Below are 23,753 nucleotides of genomic sequence, written 5' to 3'. Positions count from 1 at the left end.
CAGATCATTTCAACTCCTGGGTATGAATGTTTATAGTTGCTCGGAATCTTTTTTATCTTCTTTTAATAAAACTGATTTTTTTTAATAGAAAAAGAAAGGCGGAAAGATAAAGATTACACCATCAATGGCAACACCATGGCACCATAGGCCCTGTCGCATTAGAGAAAGGCTGGTTTGACTGGATCAGCTAATCAAAGTCTTTGGATATTTTTCTTGGAAAGCAAAATGGTTTCATGTCATGTTCCTATTGAGTGTAGATGTAATGTGTGAATGTTGACTTTTGATGTTAACTTTTGAAGTAGAAATATTGATTTTTTTATCCTAATCGTTTGGGGTCATGCTTCAATTCTGAGCAATTACACACAAATTATAATTGAGATTGAGATTTATGGTGGGTTTCAATATTTTTGAGAAACTGATGGTCGAAATCTTGATCTCAATGGTATACTGGAAATGCTGCATATTAATGAGTCAAGATCATCTACCCGGATAGCTATTGATTACAAATTACAAAAGAAAGATTCAGTTGATGGAATTTAAAAAAATATATATTTTATTATTTTTTACTTATAGGCTCTACATAGTTTGATGCGTGTTAAGCAAGAAGGCTCCGGTCAGAAAGATGATCACCCTCCACATTAGTTAGGCATCACAAGCAAAATTAAAACTTTTGACTTTGTTGATAAAGAAAGAAAATGAATGAATGCTCTGTTTTTTGGTTTTCTAGTTGAAAGTTCAGTGAATAACTCCAAGTGGAAACCACCTTGAATGCTCCTCTAGATCGATTATTTAAATTCAGGAGGATTCATCTGTGACCCTATTAACCTATAAATATTTCACTTTTCCACAAATCCTCTCGTTCAATCTTCACCAATTTCTCTGCTAACTGGGCATTTGATATTAAACCACATCAGTCATCTCACCAGAAACAGAGGAAGGAATAAATATGGCTTCAACAATGGAAGAACAACAAGAAGAGAGTCAGTTGTTAGCCATGCAAATGGTGAGCGCGTCAGTTCTACCGATGGCATTGAAAGCGGCAATCGATCTCAATGTGTTCGACATAATGTCAGAAGCTGGTCCTGATGCACGCCTCTCCCCTCTAGAAATTGCATCCAGGCTCCCAACTCAGAACCCAGATGCACCTGGTATCCTGGATCGTATGTTGCGTCTCCTTGTTTCACACTCTCTTCTCACTTGCACTGTTCTCAGCCATGACCAGAGGCTCTATGGCTTGACACCTACTTCCAAACTCTTTCTTAAGAAACAAGGTGAAGGCTCCTTGGCTCCTTACCAGCTTCTTATCCAGGATTTTGATTTGATCAAACCCTGGTAAACCTTCAACTCATTATTGATCCCTTCATATGTTAAGTTGTCTTTATTCTTTGCAGTGACTAATTAATTCACTGTTCACAGGTACCACTTGAAGGAATCAATTTTAGGAGGGGGGTCTCCATTCCAAAAGGCTCACGGAGAGCGTTCTCTGGATTACGTTGGGAAGAACCCTGAAGTGATGGAAGCTATGAGAATCTGTTTTTTTGAATACAATACCCTGTTCATGAAGAAGGTGCTTGAGACATATAAAGGGTTTGAAGGCCTTGGTGTTCTGGTTGATGTAGGAGGAGGGAATGGACAAATCCTCAACATGATCGTCTCCAAATATCCATCCATTAAGGGCATCAACTTAGATCTCCCTAATGTCATACAAAAAGCTACACCTTGTCCAGGTATATATGGTTAATTACATGGGTCCTCTTTTCTTGTTGAGATGAATAATCTTGAAGATCGACAATGGATGATTTTGTTGCAGGTGTAGAACATGTTGGAGGAGATATGTTTACAAGTATTCCAAAAGGGGATGCACTTTTCATGAAGGTGTGTAAGATCTACTTTTGTTAGATGCATTAAGTGCAGAGAGAGAATCATAGATCTTTAGGCAAGTTTCATCAGATTTGACTTAACAAAATTTTGAACGGAATTTGCAGCATATACTCCACCATTTTAGTGATGAACAATGCTTGAAGATCCTGAAAAACTGCTATGAAGCACTATCAGATAATGGAAAGTTGATTGTTGTGGATTTGATTGCTCCAACTTCCCCAGAGACAAATGTTGCTGCTCAAGGTATCCTGCAAATGGAGATGTTCATGGCAATTGTGAACCCCATGGAAAGGGAGAGGACAGAAGAAGAACTTGCTGCTATGGCAAGAGAAACTGGATTTTCTGGTATTAAAGTGGCGGGTTGTGCTTACACATTGTCAGTCACTGAATTCTATAAATAGATGTAATAGATGTCACTCGTCTTGTTCTTGTTGAAATAAAACTCACTGTGCACCTAGTCTTACTGTTCTGTTGAAAAAACTGTATGTCTTGAGCCCAGCGTTCCTGTAAGGCTGTAATAGGACTTTGTGTGAATGAAAATCTCACTCTAGATCTCTTGGATGAGAAACAATTCCCCCATGTTGTATGACAAAACTTTGTGTGGATGATAGATTCATTCTCCATGGTGTATACCTCTCCATATTATGGGAGCTGAGCTTCTTCTTCTTCTTCTTTTTTTTTTTTTTTTTTTTTTTTTTTTTAACACATAAAATGAGAAGTTTGATATTGGTTGACTGTCTCATCTTGGTGTTTGTTACCATTGGTCCTCACACTAATGCAGGATGATCACCCTGTCCATTTTTTTGGGTAAAAGGTAATTTATATTGAGGGGAAAAAAATATACTCATCAAGTTTGCACTTATTTTTTAGTCAGTGACAGTGACAAAAAGAAAGAAAGAAAACTAAGAATTTGCAAAACTAGGTAATTTGTTTGGAAGATCTCCTCTAATTTTGGTGGGGTGATCCAGAAAGAATGTCAAAGAATTTAGCATTGTCAGCGGCACCTTCAACTTCCAATCTCCCTCTTAGAGAGAGAGGGGAAGTGTTCCCTAACCAAACAGCCATTCTACCTTTGGCACTGCCTTCAATTTAAACCCAATCTTACACAATTTGCTCAAAGAAACGAAAAGAATCCTTAATCTCATCTTATTGCACCTATTGGATTTGAACCCCTCAAATTCCAACTATTGAGTTGCATATTAGCATTTCTTATTTCTACAGTGTTCCAACGTTTGGTCCCAGATATTTCGGCATGGTACCACCACAAACACATTTGATTAGGCGGCCCAAGGAGGATGGCTATACCAGAAACGGTCATCATCATAGAGATGGATAAAAAGAAAAGCAAATTTGAATACATTCCCTTATTTTTATTTTTTTATTGTAAAGTTAGCTTTTATTTTTAGGACTTCGAAATTTGAAGGGACATTTTGATTTCTCATATCTGGTGTACAGCCATGACAACATCGGAGTGGTCGGCCCCTGGAGGAAGACTTCAATCACCAAAGTGTCTTCATCAAAGACTGACGGGCTAAGGATAGGGTCTGCGTAAAAAAAAAAAGCATGTTGGACTTCAAATTGAAAAGCTCAAATGGCAATTAACCATCTGGGTTTTGGGTTAAGGATAGAGTCTGCGTCAAATAACGCATGTTTGACTTCAAATTGAAGAGCTCAAATGGCAATTAACCATCTGGGTTCTGGGTTGGTATGCCTTAAATGCACCTTTGTAAGTATTGCTTGGTTATCAGAAATTAAAGATCAGAAGAAAGAGGTACATGGGAGAAAGGCGTGAAGGTAGTATGGCTTCTACAATGGACGAAGAAGCAGAAGAGAGTCAGTTGTTGGCCATGCAAGTGGTGAGTGCTTCTGTTCTGCCCATGGTAATGAAAGCAGCAATTGAGCTCCATGTGTTCGACATAATGTCCGACGCCGGTCCTGATACACGCCTTTCCCCTTTAGACATCGCATCCCGGCTCCCAACCCAAAACCCAAATGCACCCCATCTGCTCGATCGAATGCTGCGTCTTCTTGCTTCCCACTCTCTTCTCACTTGCTCTGTTCTCAGCCATGACCACAGAGTCTATGGCTTGACAGCTGCCTCCAAACTGTTCGTAAAGGACAAGGATGGAGGCTCTTTAGCTGTTTTTCTGCAATTTATCCAAGATCACGCTATCATCAAGAGCTGGTATTCTCTATTATCCACTGAGTTTTCTTTTGATATGATTCAGGTACTGGGAATAATTAAGGTGATCTTTTCACTAATTATTAGTTCCCTGATCACAGGTATCATTTGAAGGACTCAATTTTAGCAGGAGGTGAGCTTCCATTTTACAGGGCAAATGGAGAAAACATGATGGATTTCCTAAGGAACGACCCTAAATGGAGTCAGGATTTCAGAAGTTGTTCGATTGGATGCAATGTCCTCATCATGAAAAAGATTCTTGACGCATATAAAGGGTTTGAAGGTCTGCAAGTGCTGGTTGATGTAGGTGGAGGGAATGGGCAACTCCTCAGCATGATCGTTTCCAAATTTCCATCCATCAAGGGCATCAACTTCGATCTGCCTCATGTCATAGAAGGAGCTCCACCTTGTTCAGGTATGGCCAACCATCCAATATGACACTCGGCTTCTTAACTTTCAGTGCAGATTTTCCTTGCAAGTCTTGTTTTCCAAATGGGTTTTAGTTGAAAACAAGCAGAGCAGTGAGAGACTATGTTGATTCTGTTGCAGGTGTGGAACATGTTGGAGGAGATATGTTTACGAGCATTCCAAAAGGAGATGCAATATTTATGAAGGTTTGTCTTTATTCTTGATTTACAGAAATACTTCTGCTGGGGTTCCTCAGTATTACAATGCCTGAAGTAAGGCAGGGTTTGATTTATCTGGGTTTTGAATGAAACTTGCAGAACGTATTTCATAATTTCAGCAATGAACAATGCGTGAAGTTGCTAAAAAATTGTTACGAAGCATTACCAGATTCTGGAAAGGCTATTATTGTGGAGTTGGTTGTTCCAACCGCCCCAGAGACAAATGTTGCAGATAAAGGAGTCTTGCAAATGGAAGTGTTCATGGCAACTATATTGAACACCACAGCAAAGGAGAGAACAAAAGAAGAATTTTCTGCTTTAGCAAGAGAAGCTGGATTTGTTGGTATTAATGTGGCTTGTTGTTCTTACACCTTCTCTGTTATAGAATTCTATAAATAGATACATTGGTTACCACGCATATATTGTTAGTCGAATGAAGCTCATTTGGTTTTTGTGAATCAACAAAGTTTGTCTTGACACAAGGCATCTGATTTACATATCAGTATTATCAGATAATAAATGAGTGGAGAATTGTTATGATTTTCTGTACGCATGCTTTATTAACCATAAGTAATTTGTTTGTTTCCTAGGAATGTGATGGAATGAGACTTTTTAATTATTATTATATTTTTAATTATAAATTTGCAAGAAAGATACATATTGAAAGTATATTGAATGATCAATTTTCAGATGGTTTCAAGGGTTAAGTTCTCTTTGCGTTATCAAAAGAAGGAAGAAGTTTGCACTTAAATTATTTATTTTTAAATAATGTATTAGAGAGGATCAAAGTAGTATCATCTCTAGTTTTTTTTTTTTATTTTCCTTTCGTGTGGAAGATATAATTTCTTTCGGCACATATAAAGTGCATCTCCATTCATTATGAGTTCAAATTCTCTTTGTCCGAGCAAGACGTATGTCATGTGTCAGCCCGTTGGATGCCCTGCCAATGGTCCCAAGCAATCACAGGCAGGTCACATGTTGTTCATCTAACAGGAAAGAGGATGGATGTCCGCCCTACTTGGACATAGAGCATTTGCATTAATTATTTGAATCTCACTTGTTTTTATGTGTAAATGGTTTTTATCTTTCCTAGAATGACCACACACACACACACAAAAAAATCCCTAGATCCTTAAGCTATGTTTGGTTGACAATATATGAATAAAAATGAAAAAAAAAATATCACTCCATTATACTAGTTTCACTAGAAACTGATAACTTTATGTTGTTCACTTGTTCGGTTGGTAAAACAAACACCTCTTGGTAAAGAAGTTGTGGGCTTAGTTTTGGCTATTTCGTTTGATAAACATATTTCTAATGTTTTTTGAATTTTATGTTTAAATTTAAAGTGTTGAAATTGTTATGAGTAGTCCCAAAAAAGAGTATTACATTTTGTAAGAAATCTTATTTTGTTTTTGTGATATTTGCTTAGCTTGAAACTTTTAATCCGGACCCTCGAGCGATTATTGTCACGAGTTGTATAATAACTAACAAATTAAAAGCCCAACTTCCCACGGGAGGTCCTGGGTTCGCACCCATCCGGCGGCATTTATATTAGTAATATTCCCTCACCCCACCCTATATATAAACTCTTCGGATTCAAAAAAAAAAAAAAAAGAAAACTAACAAATTAAAAATAAAGATTTTCTTTCCACCTCTTTTCTAGTTGACACGCACTAATGAGAATTTATCTTTTATTTTAATAATTCCAATGCATTTAAAATTTCATATTGTTTGGTTTTTAATTTCCAAGCATTTCCTGCCAACCAAACATAGAGTTGAGAACTGGAACAGAAAATTTCAGATCACTTGGATTTTGAAAGGGGTAGTGAGAGGGACGTCTAAAAAGAGATGCCCGCGCTTTGTTGTCGAAAAGCGAGAACGCTGAACCAGGTTAGTCCAGGCGTGCTTGAGCGAACGCGAAGCTTTTGAGGTTTTCCTCGTTACCAATTCTGTACGGTTATTCTCAAGTCTTTGAGGGTTTTCCAATTATTTTTTTTTCTTTCTCACTGATCGTCTTTTGCGAGTTTGAGTCTTCGAGAGATGTCAAGGTGGGGAAAGAGGAAGGACAAAGGGGGCTTCGCTTCCGATGGTGACTCCGACCATGGTGGTGCGCCGGCCAAGAAGAATGCTCGGAAAGACTCTGATGACTCCGACGAGATTGTCGTTTGTGACGTACCTCTCTCTCTCTCTCTTGCCTTTGTCTCTGTGTGTGTCGGTGGACCTTACTCTATTGTTCTATCTCATTTCATGTCTTACTTCTTTGTAAAGCTTTCGAAGAATAGGAGAGTCAAAGTGAGGAGCTTCCAAGGGAAGGTCATGGTCGACATCCGTGAGTTTTACTACAAAGATGGAAAAGAACTGCCTGGGAAAAAAGGTATTCCCAATTCCAAATACTTCATGTCTTCCCCTCTACTGATTTTTTCTGTAACTATTGAAAAAGGAAATTATGCTTTAGTTACATTTGTCTGTTCGTTGAGATTTGTGTGCGACCGAAGGAGCTTAAATTTCCCTATTAATTCACTGCAACTGATAATTTCCCCTTTTTTGGAGGGGCGGGGGGAGTGGGGAAGGAGTATTATTATTGGTTTGAGTTCTTCATTTCCCATTGCCTGAGTGGGAGTTGGAGCATAAAATGTAAATATGCAAATTATTGGTTTGAGTTCATCATATGCCATGTGTTTTCTCCATTAATGCTTAGGGAAAGGTTGCTTGATTGTTTTTGAATTGGAGCTTTAGAGGTTAAATGTTACATGGTAAAGTAAGAGAATCACGTGCTGTTGAATCATCATTGAGTTACTATGTATCCAGTGTTGAATTCTCTTTTATGCAACAAGCTTCTTAGTTGGTGATAGATTCAAGTTGGTAGAGGATGTACTTCCTTGTTTTAGATTGTTTCTATGAAGTTTTATATGTCCTTTTGGTTTTTGGTGCTGTCTGATTTTATCCAATTGCTGATTGAGTGGGGATTCTGTCCAAAACAGACTGTCTATTTAGCCATTCTCCTGTAATGCTGATTCCTGAATACAGAAATGCATAATTTTTTTTCTATCTTTTGTTTCCTTTTAATCTTATGAGTCAATTTAAGAATAAAAGTATGCATTCTCCTAATTTAAACCTATAACTTATTATCCTACACTTGACAGTAGCGAGGGATTGAGAAACGGATTCTAGGTTTAGGTTTTTTTCAATTGAAAGTGCAGAGAAAATGTGTGCTGTAGAATGAAGAGATCAGCTGTTTTGCCTTGCTAATGAGCTAGTTGTAATGGTGTTTCAAGGATTAAAAGATGGATAGCTTATTTGAAGTCTGAAATTGCTTGAACGGAATATCTTAGGCTGGAGCCTGGAGCCTTCTGAAATTATCCATTGTTGTGTTTGTGCAGGTTTATGCATAAATATTTGCTGCTTGATTTTCTTCTTGCAGTTTTGACTGTGGAGATCATTATAGAAGATAGGATTTTTATCACTTTGGAGGCTTCTCAGAAATTAGATGAAGTTAAAATAGAGGGAAGAAAGAAAACAACAGGGATTGTGTGACAATTGAAGGTGTTAAGTGTTAACCTTTGTCCCCTAGAATGTCTGGTTGGTGTCTCCTTGATCACAATGATAGATTGCTTCATCCTATAGAATTTGGCCTATTGAGATCTTCAAGACAATCCATAGATTGTTTCGACTCATTAATGAGGAGGATCATTCATCAATTACAGCAAGATTAAACAACTGAAAGGCAGACAGATTCTTTGGGTCATTGTCTCTTTGAGTGGAAAAAAGTCCAAGAGAGAAATAGAGCCATTCTCAAAATGACTCCCGGATAATCCTCAATATCCTGGCTCACCGTAGGGCAACTGAAACATAGAAGAACTTGAATTCAGAATAGTGCAACTAGAATCAAGCTGTGATGCATGGTAGTACTGAGCAAGGGCCAAGTAATTTCTACATAACAATCTTATAGTTGATGGAAATGATAAGTGGAGAAGTTTGAAAGCTGAAATAATTGGAAATGTAGGAACTGGGAAGTTCTTTTGATGATAAGTTGTTTGCAGACTTGCAGTGAGTGTGCTATTCAGCAGGCAGTGTGTGCAGGGTTAGCTTTTCTTTTCTAGAACCAGTATCAGTTTGATCTTATTCATTTGGAATTTAGCCACAAAGAGTGCACAGACAGTGCTGTATATGGAATATGTTTCAGGACAAGTGTTGCCCTTCCGCTGTCCTCTCTTTTCCAGTGAGGCCTAGGGACATTTACTCTTCAGGGTTTGATAGGGAATCCCTGTTAGCTTCTATCATCCCTAGTGGTGTTTGGTCCTCTCCTGCATCTATCAAATATTTGGAGCTTCCTTCCCCCATTCACCCTGGCCATCGTGATAGAGATGTAGTACTTTGGCTCCCTCTGCTTCAGGTGTATTTAGCTTCCAGTCTGCTTGGTATCTGGGGAGACACTAAGGCCTATTTTCTTGGCACAATATTGTTTGGTTCAAAGGTTTCATACCCTGCCATGGCTTTACCACCTGCCATGTCCTCTCCAACACCTCCGTGGAGGTTTTCCTTTATCCATCACCGTATCTAGGATTTACATGACTTCCGATAGGTAGATCATCTGTGACACCACTAGCTAGCTTCCTTTTTGTTGCTTTATTTCCCACATTGATAAATGCAACCTTTGGAGATGGACTTCCAACTCTTGCTCTTTTGACTAGGTTTGGATTGGAATGCCATCTCCTTTGAGATCTCCTCCAAGCTTGCCTTGGTCTCCTACACCTGTAAGGGACAGTCCAAGGAACAGGTTTTTTGTTGTTTCATGGGATCTTCCCATTTCCCTTTTGCATCTCGCCACCCCTTCCCTTTAGTCTTGGCTTGCAGTTTGTTCCTTGTTTTTTACTTCGCCTTTGGGTTTGTATATTTTTCCCTGTTTCTTTTGTAATACAAAGTTTTATTCATCCCAACAGGGGAAAAAGTGTAGATTACATATCATATTTTGGTTAATAGTTACATTTCTTAGTTTGAATTAAAGCTTCAGAATTCAGATTGATGTGTTCAAATTTTTTGTTCACACCTTTTGTCATTGTCATTGGATGCGTTGGTTGGGAAACTGTGGGTTGATCATTTGGTGACAGTTACAAACTGACTTGGGGAAAATCATTTTTCTTTTTTTTTTTTTTTTTTTTTTGGGGGGGGGGGTTGTTGTTGTTGTGTGGGTGGGTGTTGCTTGCTTCTATTTTGATCTTTTTAATTATGGGTTAGCTATTCATGCCAATCTATGTAATATGAATTTTTCTTTCTCATATATATATTTTGTATTATCTAAATAGAATAAATGATAGGTTGTGAAGGCATAGAGGTGCGGAGATTAACATTGCTAATTTTTAGACAGATTAATCTCTTAGGTCCCTCTTCTGTTAGGAGGCCTTAATGCATATAATCCTGATAAACATATTCACTAAAATGATGGCCTTAGTACTCTTATTATGTAATGGAAAAACAACAAATAGCTAGGAGAAGTGGTAATTTGGTAAATGTCCAGAATTACAAGGGGTTACTTTGGAAGTGAATGTGAGTTTGGACTTGAAGGTCTTGGTAGTTTTTGTATGGGATGTGGAAACAGAGCTGGAAGCAAAATCGTAAAGGTTGGACGGACTTTGATTTAATAGGAACAAGGGTATTAGTGTCATGATAAGGTAAAACCTCTTTTAAGTTTTAACACAGACGTGAATAAGGTTGTCCAACCTTCAACAGAAACTGTAGAACCAAGTATCCAGCAAAGGAGGGTTGGCTCATGACAGATAACTGTCACCATTTGAATCTAAACCCGATGAAATCATGGGATGAGGTCTTTAGTCTCCAACCCTATTGAATAGAATCCCAATAAAACTCCAACCACCAAGTGTCAACATATAACCAAGTACTGAAATTGCTCTTGGTGGAAGAAGTACTTGATTTTGGTTCACATAATGGATCTATAAACAGGAATTATTCTGGAAACTCTCTCCCAATGGGTCATAGATAATAAGAAAAGGATGAGAGAGGTCAATTAACTACCACAAACCTATCACGGCTGCCAAAAAACAGGAGAGGGAGGAATAACAGAAGAAGAAGAAGAAAAGAAGTAAAACGAACCAGGATAAAAGAAGGTGAGATGAGTGAAGGTTTCCGGAACGGGAGATTAGAGGTCACACGGCCTGTGTTATCATATGAATCCAGCACCATAGACAGCTTCAAATAAAATTCATCCCATAATTCTGTCTAAACTTGATGACAACCATGTATTTAAGCAGGAAATAAAGGATCTTTAATCCTGGACCAAGAATAAAATTAAACTTGACTCTTACTTGAACTCTAATACTAGAAGAATACCCTAAATCAAACTCTTACCAGTACCTACCTACTATTAAACTGAAAATAGAAGATTACAAGATAAATCCAAATAATATAACTCTAAATAAATAAAGTATCTTACTGCGCCCAAAAAGCAATTGAACTGGAAATTGGACCCAGTTCAACTCCATTTGGGTTCCCCAATGGGGGGCTGGTCCAAGGAATTCCTTCTGCATAATTCCATTCAATTAAGTGACAAAAGAGAGGTGAAGTGTGGTGATACAATGATGTTCTGGGAATGGGGAAATGATGCAATGTCCACTATGGGAATAACATCACAGAAAGTAGTTTTTCCTGAAACTTTACATCACCATCTAAGAACTTGCAAGGTTGCTCACCTGGGAAAGAGTAAGTTTTGGGAAGAACTCAAAGGCCTTGGATTCTTAGGCTTATCTGCTGGCCAAATCTCTAACTCATCGTTGTCAAGACACCTAGGTGATCCAAGGTATGCCTTATCTCATATATTTTATGTATATACAATCAACATAGAAATCATATCCGGCTATATGATATAAATAAATAATTATGCTAATAATACCATATATGAGAAATCAAACATATAATGAACAAAATAGAATGATATAAGGATCAGTGCATGTTTGGACACTCGTATCTTCTGCTTCTCGATGCATGTCTGTGTTTTCCCAGTGCAGTCTTTGTGGACAACTCCTATTTTGTTCTTGGGGTAGGGGGGAAGGGATCAGAAACCTTGAAGAAAATCTGCTGATTCTCTTCTCTCATGGGCACATTTCTTATGGAAAAAGAGTATCTCCTTAGTCTCCACTGGCCCACTATTTCTCAGGAAGATTTTGCTCCAATCGCAGGAGATTTCAAATTTTGATAGTTCTTTCAACTTTCTTCTTCTACATGTTCACTTTTAGCTAGTTGTTGGAAGGTTACATCTTTGTTGATATTTTCATCTCCAAGGATTTGATGGCAACCAATTGTGAGTAAGATCAATGGTTAGGATACTTTTTTCACAAGTTCTCAGTTATCATAAAGTATGAAACTTTATCTTTTGAGAGGAAATCTGGTATGGTGACCTAGGACTGTGTAATGACTTCACAAATTCATTCAGAAAGAGCATCTGAGGTCCCCCCCCCCCCCCCCCCCTCTTCTTCTTCTCCCACTTTTTGCAACACCCACGTATTTGTTTGGAATTTATTCCTCAAATCTCTGGAGGTCATGTTTATTTATCTTAAAGTAGTTTATTGTATTACCGTTACTGTGGTGATTTTGGGAGGATATATCTGGCATGGTAACCTAGAACAGTGTTCCAAGTTAACCAATTCATCTACCAAAACCTTTACCTCAGTACAGTGGTAAGGTTGCTCCATGACAACATAATGGTTGTGGGTTCATGTCAGGAAACAGCCTATGCAAATTGTGGATAAGATTGCATATGTTGTGACACTCCTCAGATCTGCAATGATGGGACCCTTGTGCACTGGTTACACCCTTTACAGCTGTATCAGGATGGAAATATTACTGATCATATCACCATTATGGTGGTTTTGAGGACTTGATATGGTGAAGAAAAAGCCCGCACTGATGAAGTTGATGTTTTGTTAGAGTTTATCCAGTCACATGCTAAGTTGGTTGTATGTAAAATAGTTTTTGGCTTATTTGTTTAACCTCTGGGTAGTTTTATGGCAATTTGTGTGAGGTTAGTAACTTTTGATTCCATGCAAATAAAAATAATAACAATGAGTTTTATTAGTAGGCATGTCCTTAGAAACTTAATACATTGACAATGTAGTCCCTGTACTCATTCTCATGTTTAATTTTCAATTAATGTAGAAAGAATATCTAGGATTTGATGTTTCTGAATTATGTTGGCTATTTCAACTGTTTTCTGAAATCCTGATAGTTCTACTATCTACTGCAACAGGCATTTCATTGAGCATGGATCAGGTATACTCTTTCCTTCCAAAATTTCCAAAATTTCCTCTTTGTTACCCTTGGATGTCAACAATCTATTTACTCTTTTGTTTTTCCTTTTGAAGTGGAAGGTACTTCGAGATCATGCAGATGAAATTGACGATGCGGTCATGGAGAATACTTAGGCTGTGAAAAGAACTTTTGTGGGGGCATTTCTATAACACTGCAAAAGAGATGGGTAGGTAATGACTTTTGGGTAGATCATTCTCCCATGTATGTATTTATGACTAAGTAGGTATCTTGAACTTGATTTCACAGTCGTTTGGTAGAATGAACCGTTTCTTTGTAATACTGTAGTTGGGGAACAAATAGTCACTGCCTGTCTTTGCTCAAAATGGTTACGATCCTTATGTTTGAATCATATTTCTCATGTTTAGCAAGAATAATGTGAACAACCATTGAAGGAATCGAATGGTTCAAAACCTAAAGGGAACTCATAGTTTAAAAACTTTTAAATGAAAAATAATGAAAGACATAGTGATGATCTAGAGAGGCAAAATGAAACAGCGCAGAAGTTGCAGGGCAGAAGAAAGAACAATCTATGTAAACGTGTTTTTAAAATTCTTTCCTGTACGGATCTTAAAATGCTGAAGAACTTGACCAACCCAACTTACTGATAATGGGCTCGGGGTTGGGGGCCCAGCTTTTGAGAAAACCACAAGAGATGTTGTAATTTGATGTGAATGCCATAAAAAGGAATTGGCTCGTCAAGCCCATTTAACAGAATATAGTCTGCTTTTTGCTTCGAGATTTAGATTCTCAGCTTTAACAGTATTTTAGATATAGTTGATGTAATATGATTCACTTTCATTATTTGTTAAACATGTAATAGCTGTACATTTTGAAGCGCTTATCCAAACAAACTAGGAATCTAAAGAGAATTATTTTTGAACATATATGCATGTTTTGTTTAACATGAAGAGAAGGGTGGTTTGTGTTCCTATTGATACCCAAAACTTTTTCTTTCTGCGTCCATCTCCAGCAAGCTTTTCACCACGCTGTCCGAAACTTTATTTAGCAGACCCTGCCAATCCCTTGAGATCCATATTGGAGAACAATTAGCACATTCATTAAAAATGCCTTAAATGCTTTAAAATGTCTACCAAGAACATTCATATTTACTCATTGTGGAAGATAGCATTAATTATAGAATATGATGCAATTTTTATTACATCATTATAAGATTCAACCTATAGGCTAGCTGTTGACCCAAAAAAAAAAAAAGAATTTTAAGATGTCTTATACTTTTCTCCACTAAAGATGCAAGCAAAATGAATCAATTCCATTAACAATGCTCAATTATAGCATCCCATGACAAACTATTGGTGGAACTGTTCACCATTCAGGCGACATGAAAGCCTTTAATGTGTGCCTAATGTTCTAGTAAAGCATCTTGTCACTATGTTATTGTTCTTTGTGAGCATGAGATTGTACCAAAAAGAAGCAACAATAAGAAATTAATAATGTTGGCACCCAAGAAACTACTTTACTCTCAAAAAACGAGAAAGAAAAGGAAAGAAAAAAGAAAAAAAACCCTCCTAGATCTGCATGATTGATATATATATATATATATATATATATATATATATATATATATTACATTCAATCCATATTAGACCATCACCAAAAATAAAATCTGACAAGAGCTTTAAATATAAAGAAGCTTAAAATAATTTGACAAATTTTTTGACTACCCATGCATGGTGATGCATGGTGAATGGGATTCCATTTGTCACGAGATATGGGATGAAAAAAGGAGCATCAGGATGATTATGTTTTTGAAAATGCTAAGAGTCTAGAATAAGTTTCTTGGGCAATGAACATCGATGGAAAGAAGGCTTTTGAATGGCGAAGGAGTTCCAATGCATCCACAAAAGTTCAGTGGCTAAGTTCCTCAAATAACGACACCATAGAAAATTTGACCAACTGGGCATTTCTAACATTTTACATATAAACAAGACAAACAAAGCTAGGTTAACCAAAGCAAACAAATAAAGCTTCCTCGACCTTTTGTTTTTTTTGTTTTCTTCTTTTTTCCCCTCATGTCGGATAGGTTTCATTTCATTTCCTTTCCATTTATTTCCCTTGCAACCACAGTTATAAGATCTGCCTTATAATGTCAAGCAAACAAGCAATCAAAGCCTTTTAGACCTTTTTTGTTTTCTTCCTACCTACAGTCATAAAATTTATCCTTAAATTAGAACTTGGTCCTTAATCCTTACCCATTGCTGGAATCAAAAGGGAGGCCCACTCTGCCTTTGGTCAGCTCAAGCGCCCGTCTGTACCTGTTCAGCTCGTTGACAGAAAAACTCCCATCATCCACAAGCACAAGATCAGAGGGATTGACATCATAGAAGATGGGAATGATCTTCTTCTGGTGTTCTGTCATGAGAGCCAATTCAAGCAGACAGTAGTAAGAATGACAATAAGTTGGTGAGAAGATGGACACCACAACCTTACACTCTCGTATACCACTTTCAATGTTCTTCATGAGCTCATCTCCAGGCTTCATGCTCTTGGAATCCAAGAATGGCTTGAGTTTTAGATGGGTCAGGCGATCGTAAAGCAACCCAGCTATAGTATGCTTGGTATCCATTCCCCTATGGTTTATAAAAACATCACAGAGACGAGCCATGCGAGTTTTCTTGTAGGTGCTTCTGTGGTTTCTACCACCCATCAACCACTTGGATAAAGATCGGTTCATCTCTCTTGAAATTCACTTAACAGACAAATGAAAAACCAGAAGAGCATATAAATATATCCGATCAAGCCATGTCCATTCCTTTTATATATAGCACCTAATCCAAAACCCAGTAAGGTACTTACACACCAGAATGGATTCTTTGTGACTAAAATAATGATATTTTCATAATTCTTAGTACGTATTTCACTGAGGCGATGCTGATACAATGACTACATCACCAGAGAACAATCTTACCCATAAAATATATGATCATCTCTCTTAATTTATGCGTGCATGGGTTTTGATAATTTTTTTGGAGAAAGTTTACAGATGCATGGCAGTCAAACTACAACTTCATACGAAAGGATATCAATTCTTCTCCGCTCTATAATGGAGGATAGCTAAGATTTGTAGTTGAGGATGATTGGTAATCAAGGAATCGACAGCATTAATTACTATATTCATCAACTTACCAAAGTTCGTAATGTGGTATGAATGCAATTAACATTCTCTCCAGTGACATTAACCACACGAGTCTTATTTCTTCGTGCCATCCATGGTCCCCGTATCTTAGAGGTGGTCTCCACAAATGGGGGGAAATCAGCTTTAATGGTTGAATTTGATTACAGAAGATTTGGATCAGGTACGTCGAGATAATCATATCAAGAGAGAATATTAATAAGGCATCAATGATCGAAGCATAAAAGCAAGCATACAGTCTCAGTAAACATTTACTTCTCCTGCTGATGGTTTTCAAACCAGAATTTGTCTTTGTTTATTCATCTTTCAAAATCCTGCCGTTACAATCTTATAAACATTTACGAATGATACCGAATACTCCATGGATTCTTCAAGAGCTGTTAAAGCGAAGCACACCTAACTAAAAGCCGAGCATCCAGCTGCCAATAACTTGTTTTCCTCATATAAAAATGTAAGCGCGTAGCAGTGTACGTAGCACCCCCATTTCCCAGTCACCTTGCTTTTCCATTGAACCAGCGAGCCAATGAATCAAGAAAGCAAATCTAAAATTAGATAGAGGCATGAGCCTGTCGCCAAACTGGGGAACAGTTCGATCTTTTGTCTTCTTCTAAAATTTGATTTAATTCAATGTAAGAACAAAAGAAGATTCTAAAAACGCTGGCATATATTTGATTTAAAACGGCATCATGATACGTTTTTTAAGGAAAGAATAATAAATTATGTGCAGAAGGCATTCTTCCAAGTTCCCATAGAGGTAAGACTTTCCCCAGTAGAGGATTCAAACTAACATTAATCCTGTTTGCCTATTTGCAAAAACCAATCCCATCAGAAACATGGTTGCGTACTTGGGAGTTCTTTTCCTGGATGCATGGAGATGCTTGAAATTTTCTTCATTAAGGCGATATGCAGTACGCAGATCCTTTGCTTCCGGGCAGGCGTGTGACTGGCTGCCCTTCCTGTGGTATCCAGTTTTGTAACAAAGGCACAAACTCAATTCCCCCGATGCAAATGATCTTAATGTTGAGGGTTACAAATGCACAATCACAAAGAACACAAGCAAGATACACGAGAGAAATTTAATGTGGTTCGACAAAACCCTGGCTACATCCATCATAGATAAAAGAAATTCAATTATTTCAGAAAATCTCACAGCACTCTCACACTCACAAAGTGTTATTCTATTGTTTTTTTTTTTTCCTTTTCCCAGAGACTATTTATAAGAGAAACATAAAATTCTAATTCCAATATAATTATAATTTTTATACAGTATTAATAATTGACCCAAACCATGGACCCATAGAATACACACTTAATACCTTAACGCCCCATATAAAAACTGAATTAAGGTATACTTGCCACGCTAAGTCCCTCGTTGGGCAAATAGGGGAGAGAGAGAGAGGAGGGAGGGACGTCTCTGCACCGCAACAGTTCAATAAGGGCATTTAGCAAATCCACTTTGCCCGATTAAAAAAAGGAGTAAATCGACTGGTAATAGGGTCAAAATTTTAGTTTGCATGTAACTTCTTGAAGTTCTAACTTAGCATATTCCAAGTGATGCATTGAAACTCATATTTATAGTCATAATTTAAACACGTCTTGCTTCCTATCTTAATACAATCTTGCCACAAAATCCTTGCAAATAATGCTACTCTACCAATCAAACTCTATGAAAGCACAACCATTAGCATTTTGCTTCAATGCTGCGTATTAAATGAACAGTACTGAGCTGCCATTGGTGAAATCACTTTTGGAACCATTTTGGTTTTGTTTTTTTTTTTTTTTTTTTGAACTACACTACCATTGAAACTCAAAAAAAAATGGTGGTAGATATTCAATCTTGACCACCACTTTAGATCTGGACCGTAGGCAAATCAATGATGTGTATTAATTGCGCAGCACTGAAGCAAGATTACAGCCATCACATTGGATGCTCTAAGAGTGATGTAGCGACTACCATCTACACTCTTGAAGTCGTTCCTACATATTTATAGTACAGAATCATGTTTCTAGGTGACACCGTCAATGGTTTTCTATTGTCTTCCTCATCCAATGGACCTGGTCCGACTACAACTACCTATGCCCATACAATCAACAAAGCAGGTTAGGTTGGATATGCCACCACATTACACTAATGGAAGGCTTTGTTGGGTTGGGTTGGGTTGGGTTTTCCTCCATGTGGAGGATGATCCATTACTTGAGTTAGCTCATATACTTTGGAAGGGCATTTTAATATTTTTTTCTTTAGAACTTAAAACTGAGACTAAATATCCTAACTCAAGGATGATCCATTACTTGAGTTAGCTCATATACTTTGGAAGGGCATTTTAATAATTTTTTCTTTAGAAGTTAAAAGTGAAACTAAATATTTGTTTTGTTAAAAAAAGAAACAGAGAAGGAAGAAAAATCTGAAAAATAGACAAGAAATAGCTCCAATTTTCTTTTTGAGCGTGTCATGTCCAGTTTTGATCAAACTCTTCATCGGCTGGTCATTTGGTGTCCGCTAGTTGAAATTTGGAGTGAAGGTTAGTGATTCTTGTTCTTCAAATTTGACAGTGGGATTGTGAATTTGAGTTCGAAAAATCAGTGTTATTTGTATGCCTTTCTACCTCTATTTTTTGTGATATCTAGCCAAAACTTCTTAATTTCATTCATTGTTATAGTTCATATAATGGTATGTACTAAGAACTGTTGTTTTTTTATGATTGTTTACATTTTTTTAGTTTTAACTATAGAAAATTCTTGTATTCCCAATTTTTGTGACTAATAGATTTTTTTTGTAAACATTTCCTCTTCACATCGGAGAGGTTTTCCAGGTTAAAATTCATTTTGTGCTATGTGTGATTTTGTGGACATGTTTATAGATATATTTGTGAATATGGTTGTAACACAATTAGCAATCGGATTGTGAGCAAAAGACATTGACCACAATCTGCTTGCTTCAATATAGGGTAATGATATGATTCAGATATGGCATTTTATATGGGTGCTGCATAATTAAAGTGTAGCACTGCGCAACCTATGGCCGAGATCCAAATGAGGGTAGAGATTTTGATCTCGATTGCTCATTTTGTAAAAATTGTTTCTACACTTGTGCGAAATGAGCGGTCAACATCGAAATCTCAACCGTCGTTTTGATTTTGACTATAGGTTGTTCGCTACTATACATTAATTACACAACACTCAAATAAAACCCTTAAACATGAAGACCTAAAAGAGCTAGACGTAGGTCTAACCAAATCTAGAACAATAAGTGGAAAAAGATTGGCACACTAAGAACTAATAAGAGGGACCCAAGTAGCAGACTCCACCTAATAGTGTCAGATTTGGTTGAAATGCATACAGGGAAGTGTGCCAGTATGTCAATGAAAAAAGCTCATACACTGGCTCACTAACACATAAAATCCTAAGTCATAGCTAGACAGACACTTGGATTGATATTGGCACTGTCAGAAGATTGTAATCATCTTCTCGTAGAGTCAGATTGTAAAATACTGGTCCAATACATAAACAATGCTTCCCCCCCCTCCCCCCCTATGCTTGCTCCCGGTGGGGTGGGGTTTGCTCTCTTTCCTCTCGTGCTCTTCCTGTTCCAGGCGTCGCGGCGGTGCTCTGCGGAGGGCCCCCGCCCGGCGCGGTTTGGCCTTTTCCGTCCTTGGCCGGGTGCTCCCGGCCGGGTTGCGGGTTGCTTTTCTTTCGTTGGTTTTTCCAAAAAAAGCTGCGCTTTCATATAATTTATTAAAACCAAAAGAATGCATTTGTTTGCTAAAATAAAGGTGGGTGAAAAAATTCTTTAAAAATAATAAATATTTTTTATTTTTTTTAAAAGTATATATTGTTTGGTTGCTTAGAGTGAAAAAGTAAGAGACAATTTTTCTTGAATTAAGGAAACTTGTCTGATGAGGTGGCAGCTCAATTTTCCCACGCTTTTTAAAACTCTATAAATTTTGTGAGATTTTATGGTAAAGTATGAAAAAGTAAAAAATGTGACTCACCACTATCACTTTTCTACAAAACCCATTCATTTCCTCTCTTTCAACCTCACCACCCACTACAGTTTTTTTATTTTCCCACACCTTTGCAAACAAACTCAGGGCAACACAGAACTCCGACAAATTCTCAAATCATACAGACAAATCCCATTGTTGCTTCTGCTAATCCTTGGCAAATAGTAGCCCTATAAGTTTCTACAATCATATGCTTTGCTAATTTGCTATTAAAGAAAGTGTTATCAATTAAATACCAATTCATCACACACGAATCCTTCAATTATATTACGGAACTACTCTGAAAAACAACCATAATAGCAATTACTGGAATTCAGAATGCTTACACGGCATGAATTACTGGAGAGCAGAGGTGATACCTTTGGTGCAACAACTATTGCAGCTCTCTCAATGAGCCCTCCTTGCAATGGCCTCTGATTCCTGATCGAAACCTGTGCGAAATGGAGCAACAAAGAAAGAGACACTTAATTGACGAAGCCCTTGAAACGACGGCAGCCCTTGATTGACTTAACTTGTATTTTTTCTCTAGTCTTCGAGGGTTTTCCAAAATTTTTTTGTTTTCTCACTGACCGTCTTTTTGATAGTTTGAGTCTTCGAGAGATGTCAAGGTGGGGAAAGAGGAAGGACAAAGGGGGGCTTCGCTTCCGATGGTGACTCCGACCATTGTGGTGCGCCGACCAAGAAGAATGCTCGGAAAGACTCTGATGACTCCGACGAGATTGTCATTTGTGACGTACCCCTCTCTCTCTCTCCCTCTCTGCCTGTGTCTCTGTGTTTGTCGGTGAACCTTACACTATTGTTCTTTCTCATTTCATTTCTTATTATTTTTTTATTTTTTTTTTTTTTTTTTGTAAAGCTTTCGAAGAATAGGAGAGTCAAAGTGAGGAACTTCCAAGGGAAGGTCATGATCTCGACATCCTTGAGTTTTAATACAAAGATGGAAAAGAACTGCCGGGGAAAAAAGGTATTCCGATTCCAAATAGTTCATGTTTTCCCCTCTGCTGATTATTTTTTTTTTTTTAATTACTAATGAAATTATGCTTTAGTTACATTTGTCTGTTCGTTGAGATTTGTGTGCGACCGAAGGAGCTAAAATAACCCTATTAATTTACTGCAACTGACTCTGCAATTCCCCCTCTTTTGGAGGGGCGAGGTTTTTTTTTTTGGGGGGTGGGGGGAAGGAGTATTATTATTGGTTTGAGTTTTTCATTTCCCATTGGCTGAGTGGGAATTTGAGCATAAATTGTAAATATGCAAATTATTGGTTTGAGTTCATCATATGCCATGTGTTTTCTTTTCTCCATCAATGCTTAGCGAAAAGTTTGCTTGATTTTTTTGAATTGGAGCTTTAGAGGGTAAATGGATACATGGACTGTCCAAGATATAATAAGTATGAGAATCACATGCTATTGAATCATCATTGAGTTACTATGTATCCAGTGTTGAATTCTCTTTTATGCAATGAGCTTCTTAGTTGGTGGTAGATTCAAGTTGGTAGAGGATGTACTTCCTTGTTTTAGATTGTTTTCCTGAAGTTTTGTATGTTCTTTGGTGTTTGGTGCTGTCTGATTTTGTCCAATTGCTGATTGAGTGGGGATTTTGTCCAAAATAGGCCTGTCTATTTAGCCATTCTCCTGTAATGCTGATTCCTGAATACAGGAATGCATAATTTTTTTTCTTCTTTCTTTTGTTTCCTTTTAATCTTATAAGTCAATTTTAAGAATAAAAGTATGTTTTCTCCTAATTTAAACCTATAACTTATTATCCTACACTTGACAGTAGCGAGGGAATTCGGGATTGAGAAACGAATTCTAGGTATAGGTTTCTTTCAATTGAAAGTGCAGAGAAAATGCATGCTCTAGAATGAAGAGATCAACTGTTTTGCATTGCTACTGAGCTAGTTTTAATGGGGTTTCATGGATTAAAAGATGGATAGCTTATTCAAAGACTGAAATTGCTTGAATGGAATATCTTAGGCTGGAGCCTTTTGAAATTATCCATTTTTGGGTTTGTGGAGGTTGGGGCGTAAATATTTACAGCTTGGTTTTCCACTCCCAGTTTTGACTGTGGGGATCATTATTGGCTTGATTATAAGGTCAAAAATATAGGATTTTTATCACTTTACAGGCTTCACGGAAATTAGATGAAGTTAAATTTGGAGAGAATAAGAAATATGTTTACCTGCAGTACCACAGAGAGAAAACAACAGGGGTTGTCTGACAATTGAAGGTGTTAATGTTTGTGCCCAAGAATATGTGTTTGGAGTCTTCCTGATCACAATGATAGATTGCTTCACCCAGTAGAGTTTAAGTCAATTGAAGGATCTTCTAGACAATTGATGAGGATGTGAATAGAAAATTGACTTCTGGATAATCCTCAAATTCTGGCTCACTGAAGGGCAGTTGAAACATAGAAGAACTTGAATTCTGAAGAGTGCGACTAGAATCAAGCTATGATGCATAGTATTAACGTGCAAGGGCTAAGTAATTGCTATATAACAATCTTACAATTAATGACAATGATATGTAGAGAAGGTTGAAAGCTGAAATAATTGGAAATGTAGGAACTGGGAATTTCTGTTAATGATAAGTTGTGTTGCAGACTTGCAGTGTTTGTGTAAAGTGAGCTTCTCTTTTCGAGAACCAGCATGTGTTTGATGCAATATGTTTTAGGATTGCTGATGGCTTATCCACCTCTCTTTGGCATGACAAGTGTCACCCTTCCAGTGTCCTCTCTTCCATGGTGCGGCCTAGGGACATTTACTCTTCAGGTGTTGATAGGGAACCCCTGTTGGCTTCTATCATCACCAGTGGTGTTTGTTCCTCTCCTCCATCTATCAGATATTTGGAGCTTCCTCCCCCTGCCCGTCACCCCCCCCCCCCAACCAAAAAATAAATAATAATAATAAATAAATAAAAATACCCTGGCCATCATGATAGAGATGTAGTACTTTGGCTGCCCTCTGCTTCAGGTATATTTAACTTCCAGTCTGCTTGGTACTGAGGCCCATTTTCTTGGCACAAGATTGTTTAGTTCAAATGTTGCATTCCCTGCCACAGCTTTGCCACCTGATGTGCCCTTTCCAGCTGCCTCCCTGGAGGTTTTTCTTATCACCATTATATTTTTGATTGACATGAGTTTTGATGGGTAGATTATCTGTGACACTACCAGCTAGCTTGCTTTTTGTTCCTCTATTTCCCACATTTTGACAGAATGCAACCATTGGAGACGGACTTCCAAATCTTGCTTTTTTTACAAGGTTTGGAATGCCATCTTGGTCTCCTCCAAGCTTGCCTTGCTCCCCCACACTCGTGTAAGGGACAACCCAAGGAATAGGCTCATTGTTGTCTCCTGCTGTCTTCTCATTTGCTTTTTGAATCTGGCCTCCCCTTCCGCCAGCCTTGGCTTGCAGTTTCTTCCTTGTTTTTTATTTTGCCTTCGGGCTTGTATATTCTTCCTTCTTTCTTTTTTAATACAAAATCTTATTCATCCCACCAGGGCAAAAAATATAGGTTATGTATCATATTCTGGTTAACAGTTAAGTTTCTAAGTTTTGTAAAATGCACACTAAACTTATTTTAAGTTCG

The 23,753-nt window shown here is 37.6% G+C and overlaps 3 protein-coding genes and 2 pseudogenes across 6 annotated transcripts; 4 read left to right on the top strand and 1 right to left on the bottom strand.

Annotated features, from left to right (window-relative positions):
- The first annotated feature begins 640 nt into the window (after positions 1-640).
- On the top strand, positions 641-2,550 carry LOC149008870 (caffeic acid 3-O-methyltransferase-like). Its single transcript, XM_089163575.1, has 4 exons — positions 641-1,332; positions 1,417-1,727; positions 1,811-1,875; positions 1,986-2,550. The coding sequence occupies exons 1-4, from the start codon at positions 947-949 to the stop codon at positions 2,280-2,282; spliced, it is 1,059 nt and encodes a 352-aa protein (XP_089019701.1). The 5' UTR covers positions 641-946; the 3' UTR covers positions 2,283-2,550.
- Positions 2,551-3,315: 765 nt separating this feature from the next.
- LOC149008869 (caffeic acid 3-O-methyltransferase-like) lies at positions 3,316-5,273 on the top strand. The gene is made up of 4 exons (XM_089162885.1): positions 3,316-4,066; positions 4,165-4,478; positions 4,613-4,677; positions 4,789-5,273. The coding sequence occupies exons 1-4, from the start codon at positions 3,657-3,659 to the stop codon at positions 5,086-5,088; spliced, it is 1,089 nt and encodes a 362-aa protein (XP_089019011.1). The 5' UTR covers positions 3,316-3,656; the 3' UTR covers positions 5,089-5,273.
- Positions 5,274-6,497: 1,224 nt separating this feature from the next.
- On the top strand, positions 6,498-13,389 carry LOC149008868 (RNA polymerase II transcriptional coactivator KIWI-like). Of its 3 annotated transcripts, none has more exons than XM_089162888.1 (5): positions 6,498-6,582; positions 6,717-6,864; positions 6,961-7,066; positions 12,950-12,972; positions 13,065-13,389. In XM_089162888.1, the coding sequence occupies exons 2-5, from the start codon at positions 6,733-6,735 to the stop codon at positions 13,122-13,124; spliced, it is 321 nt and encodes a 106-aa protein (XP_089019014.1). In that variant the 5' UTR covers positions 6,498-6,582; positions 6,717-6,732; the 3' UTR covers positions 13,125-13,389. The 3 variants fall into 3 exon arrangements, with proteins under 3 accessions (XP_089019014.1, XP_089019012.1, XP_089019013.1); XM_089162886.1 differs by having other exon boundaries at positions 6,530-6,622; XM_089162887.1 differs by having other exon boundaries at positions 6,540-6,643.
- Positions 13,390-15,217: 1,828 nt separating this feature from the next.
- LOC149008867 (putative 2' cyclic ADP-D-ribose synthase BdTIR pseudogene) lies at positions 15,218-15,676 on the bottom strand (annotated as a pseudogene).
- A 4,612-nt stretch (positions 15,677-20,288) lies between these two features.
- On the top strand, positions 20,289-21,282 carry LOC149008866 (RNA polymerase II transcriptional coactivator KIWI-like; annotated as a pseudogene). The gene is made up of 2 exons (XR_016174495.1): positions 20,289-20,899; positions 21,023-21,282. The product of XR_016174495.1 is annotated as an RNA polymerase II transcriptional coactivator KIWI-like (transcript).
- Positions 21,283-23,753: the final 2,471 nt, after the last annotated feature.

The sequence above is a fragment of the Hakea prostrata genome, chromosome 7 (assembly GCF_041222555.1).
Source record: "Hakea prostrata isolate BN-2017 chromosome 7, UWA_Hpros_2, whole genome shotgun sequence".
In the NCBI taxonomy this organism is placed as follows: Eukaryota; Viridiplantae; Streptophyta; class Magnoliopsida; order Proteales; family Proteaceae; genus Hakea; species Hakea prostrata.
The sequence above is the reverse complement of the archived record's forward strand: the minus strand, read 5'-3'. Positions and strand labels throughout refer to the sequence as shown.

Coding starts and splice junctions, on each gene's coding strand:
- LOC149008870 (XM_089163575.1), top strand. CDS start 947: ATGGCTTCAACAATGGAAGAACAACAAGAAGAGAGTCAGTTGTTAGCC. Junction 1,333..1,416: donor TTTGATTTGATCAAACCCTG/GTAAACCTTCAA, acceptor CACTGTTCACAG/GTACCACTTGAAGGAATCAA. Junction 1,876..1,985: donor GGGATGCACTTTTCATGAAG/GTGTGTAAGATC, acceptor CGGAATTTGCAG/CATATACTCCACCATTTTAG.
- LOC149008869 (XM_089162885.1), top strand. CDS start 3,657: ATGGGAGAAAGGCGTGAAGGTAGTATGGCTTCTACAATGGACGAAGAA. Junction 4,479..4,612: donor AGGAGCTCCACCTTGTTCAG/GTATGGCCAACC, acceptor ATTCTGTTGCAG/GTGTGGAACATGTTGGAGGA. Junction 4,678..4,788: donor GAGATGCAATATTTATGAAG/GTTTGTCTTTAT, acceptor TGAAACTTGCAG/AACGTATTTCATAATTTCAG.
- LOC149008868 (XM_089162888.1), top strand. CDS start 6,733: ATGTCAAGGTGGGGAAAGAGGAAGGACAAAGGGGGCTTCGCTTCCGAT. Junction 6,865..6,960: donor ACGAGATTGTCGTTTGTGAC/GTACCTCTCTCT, acceptor TTCTTTGTAAAG/CTTTCGAAGAATAGGAGAGT. Junction 12,973..13,064: donor TTTCATTGAGCATGGATCAG/GTATACTCTTTC, acceptor TTCCTTTTGAAG/TGGAAGGTACTTCGAGATCA.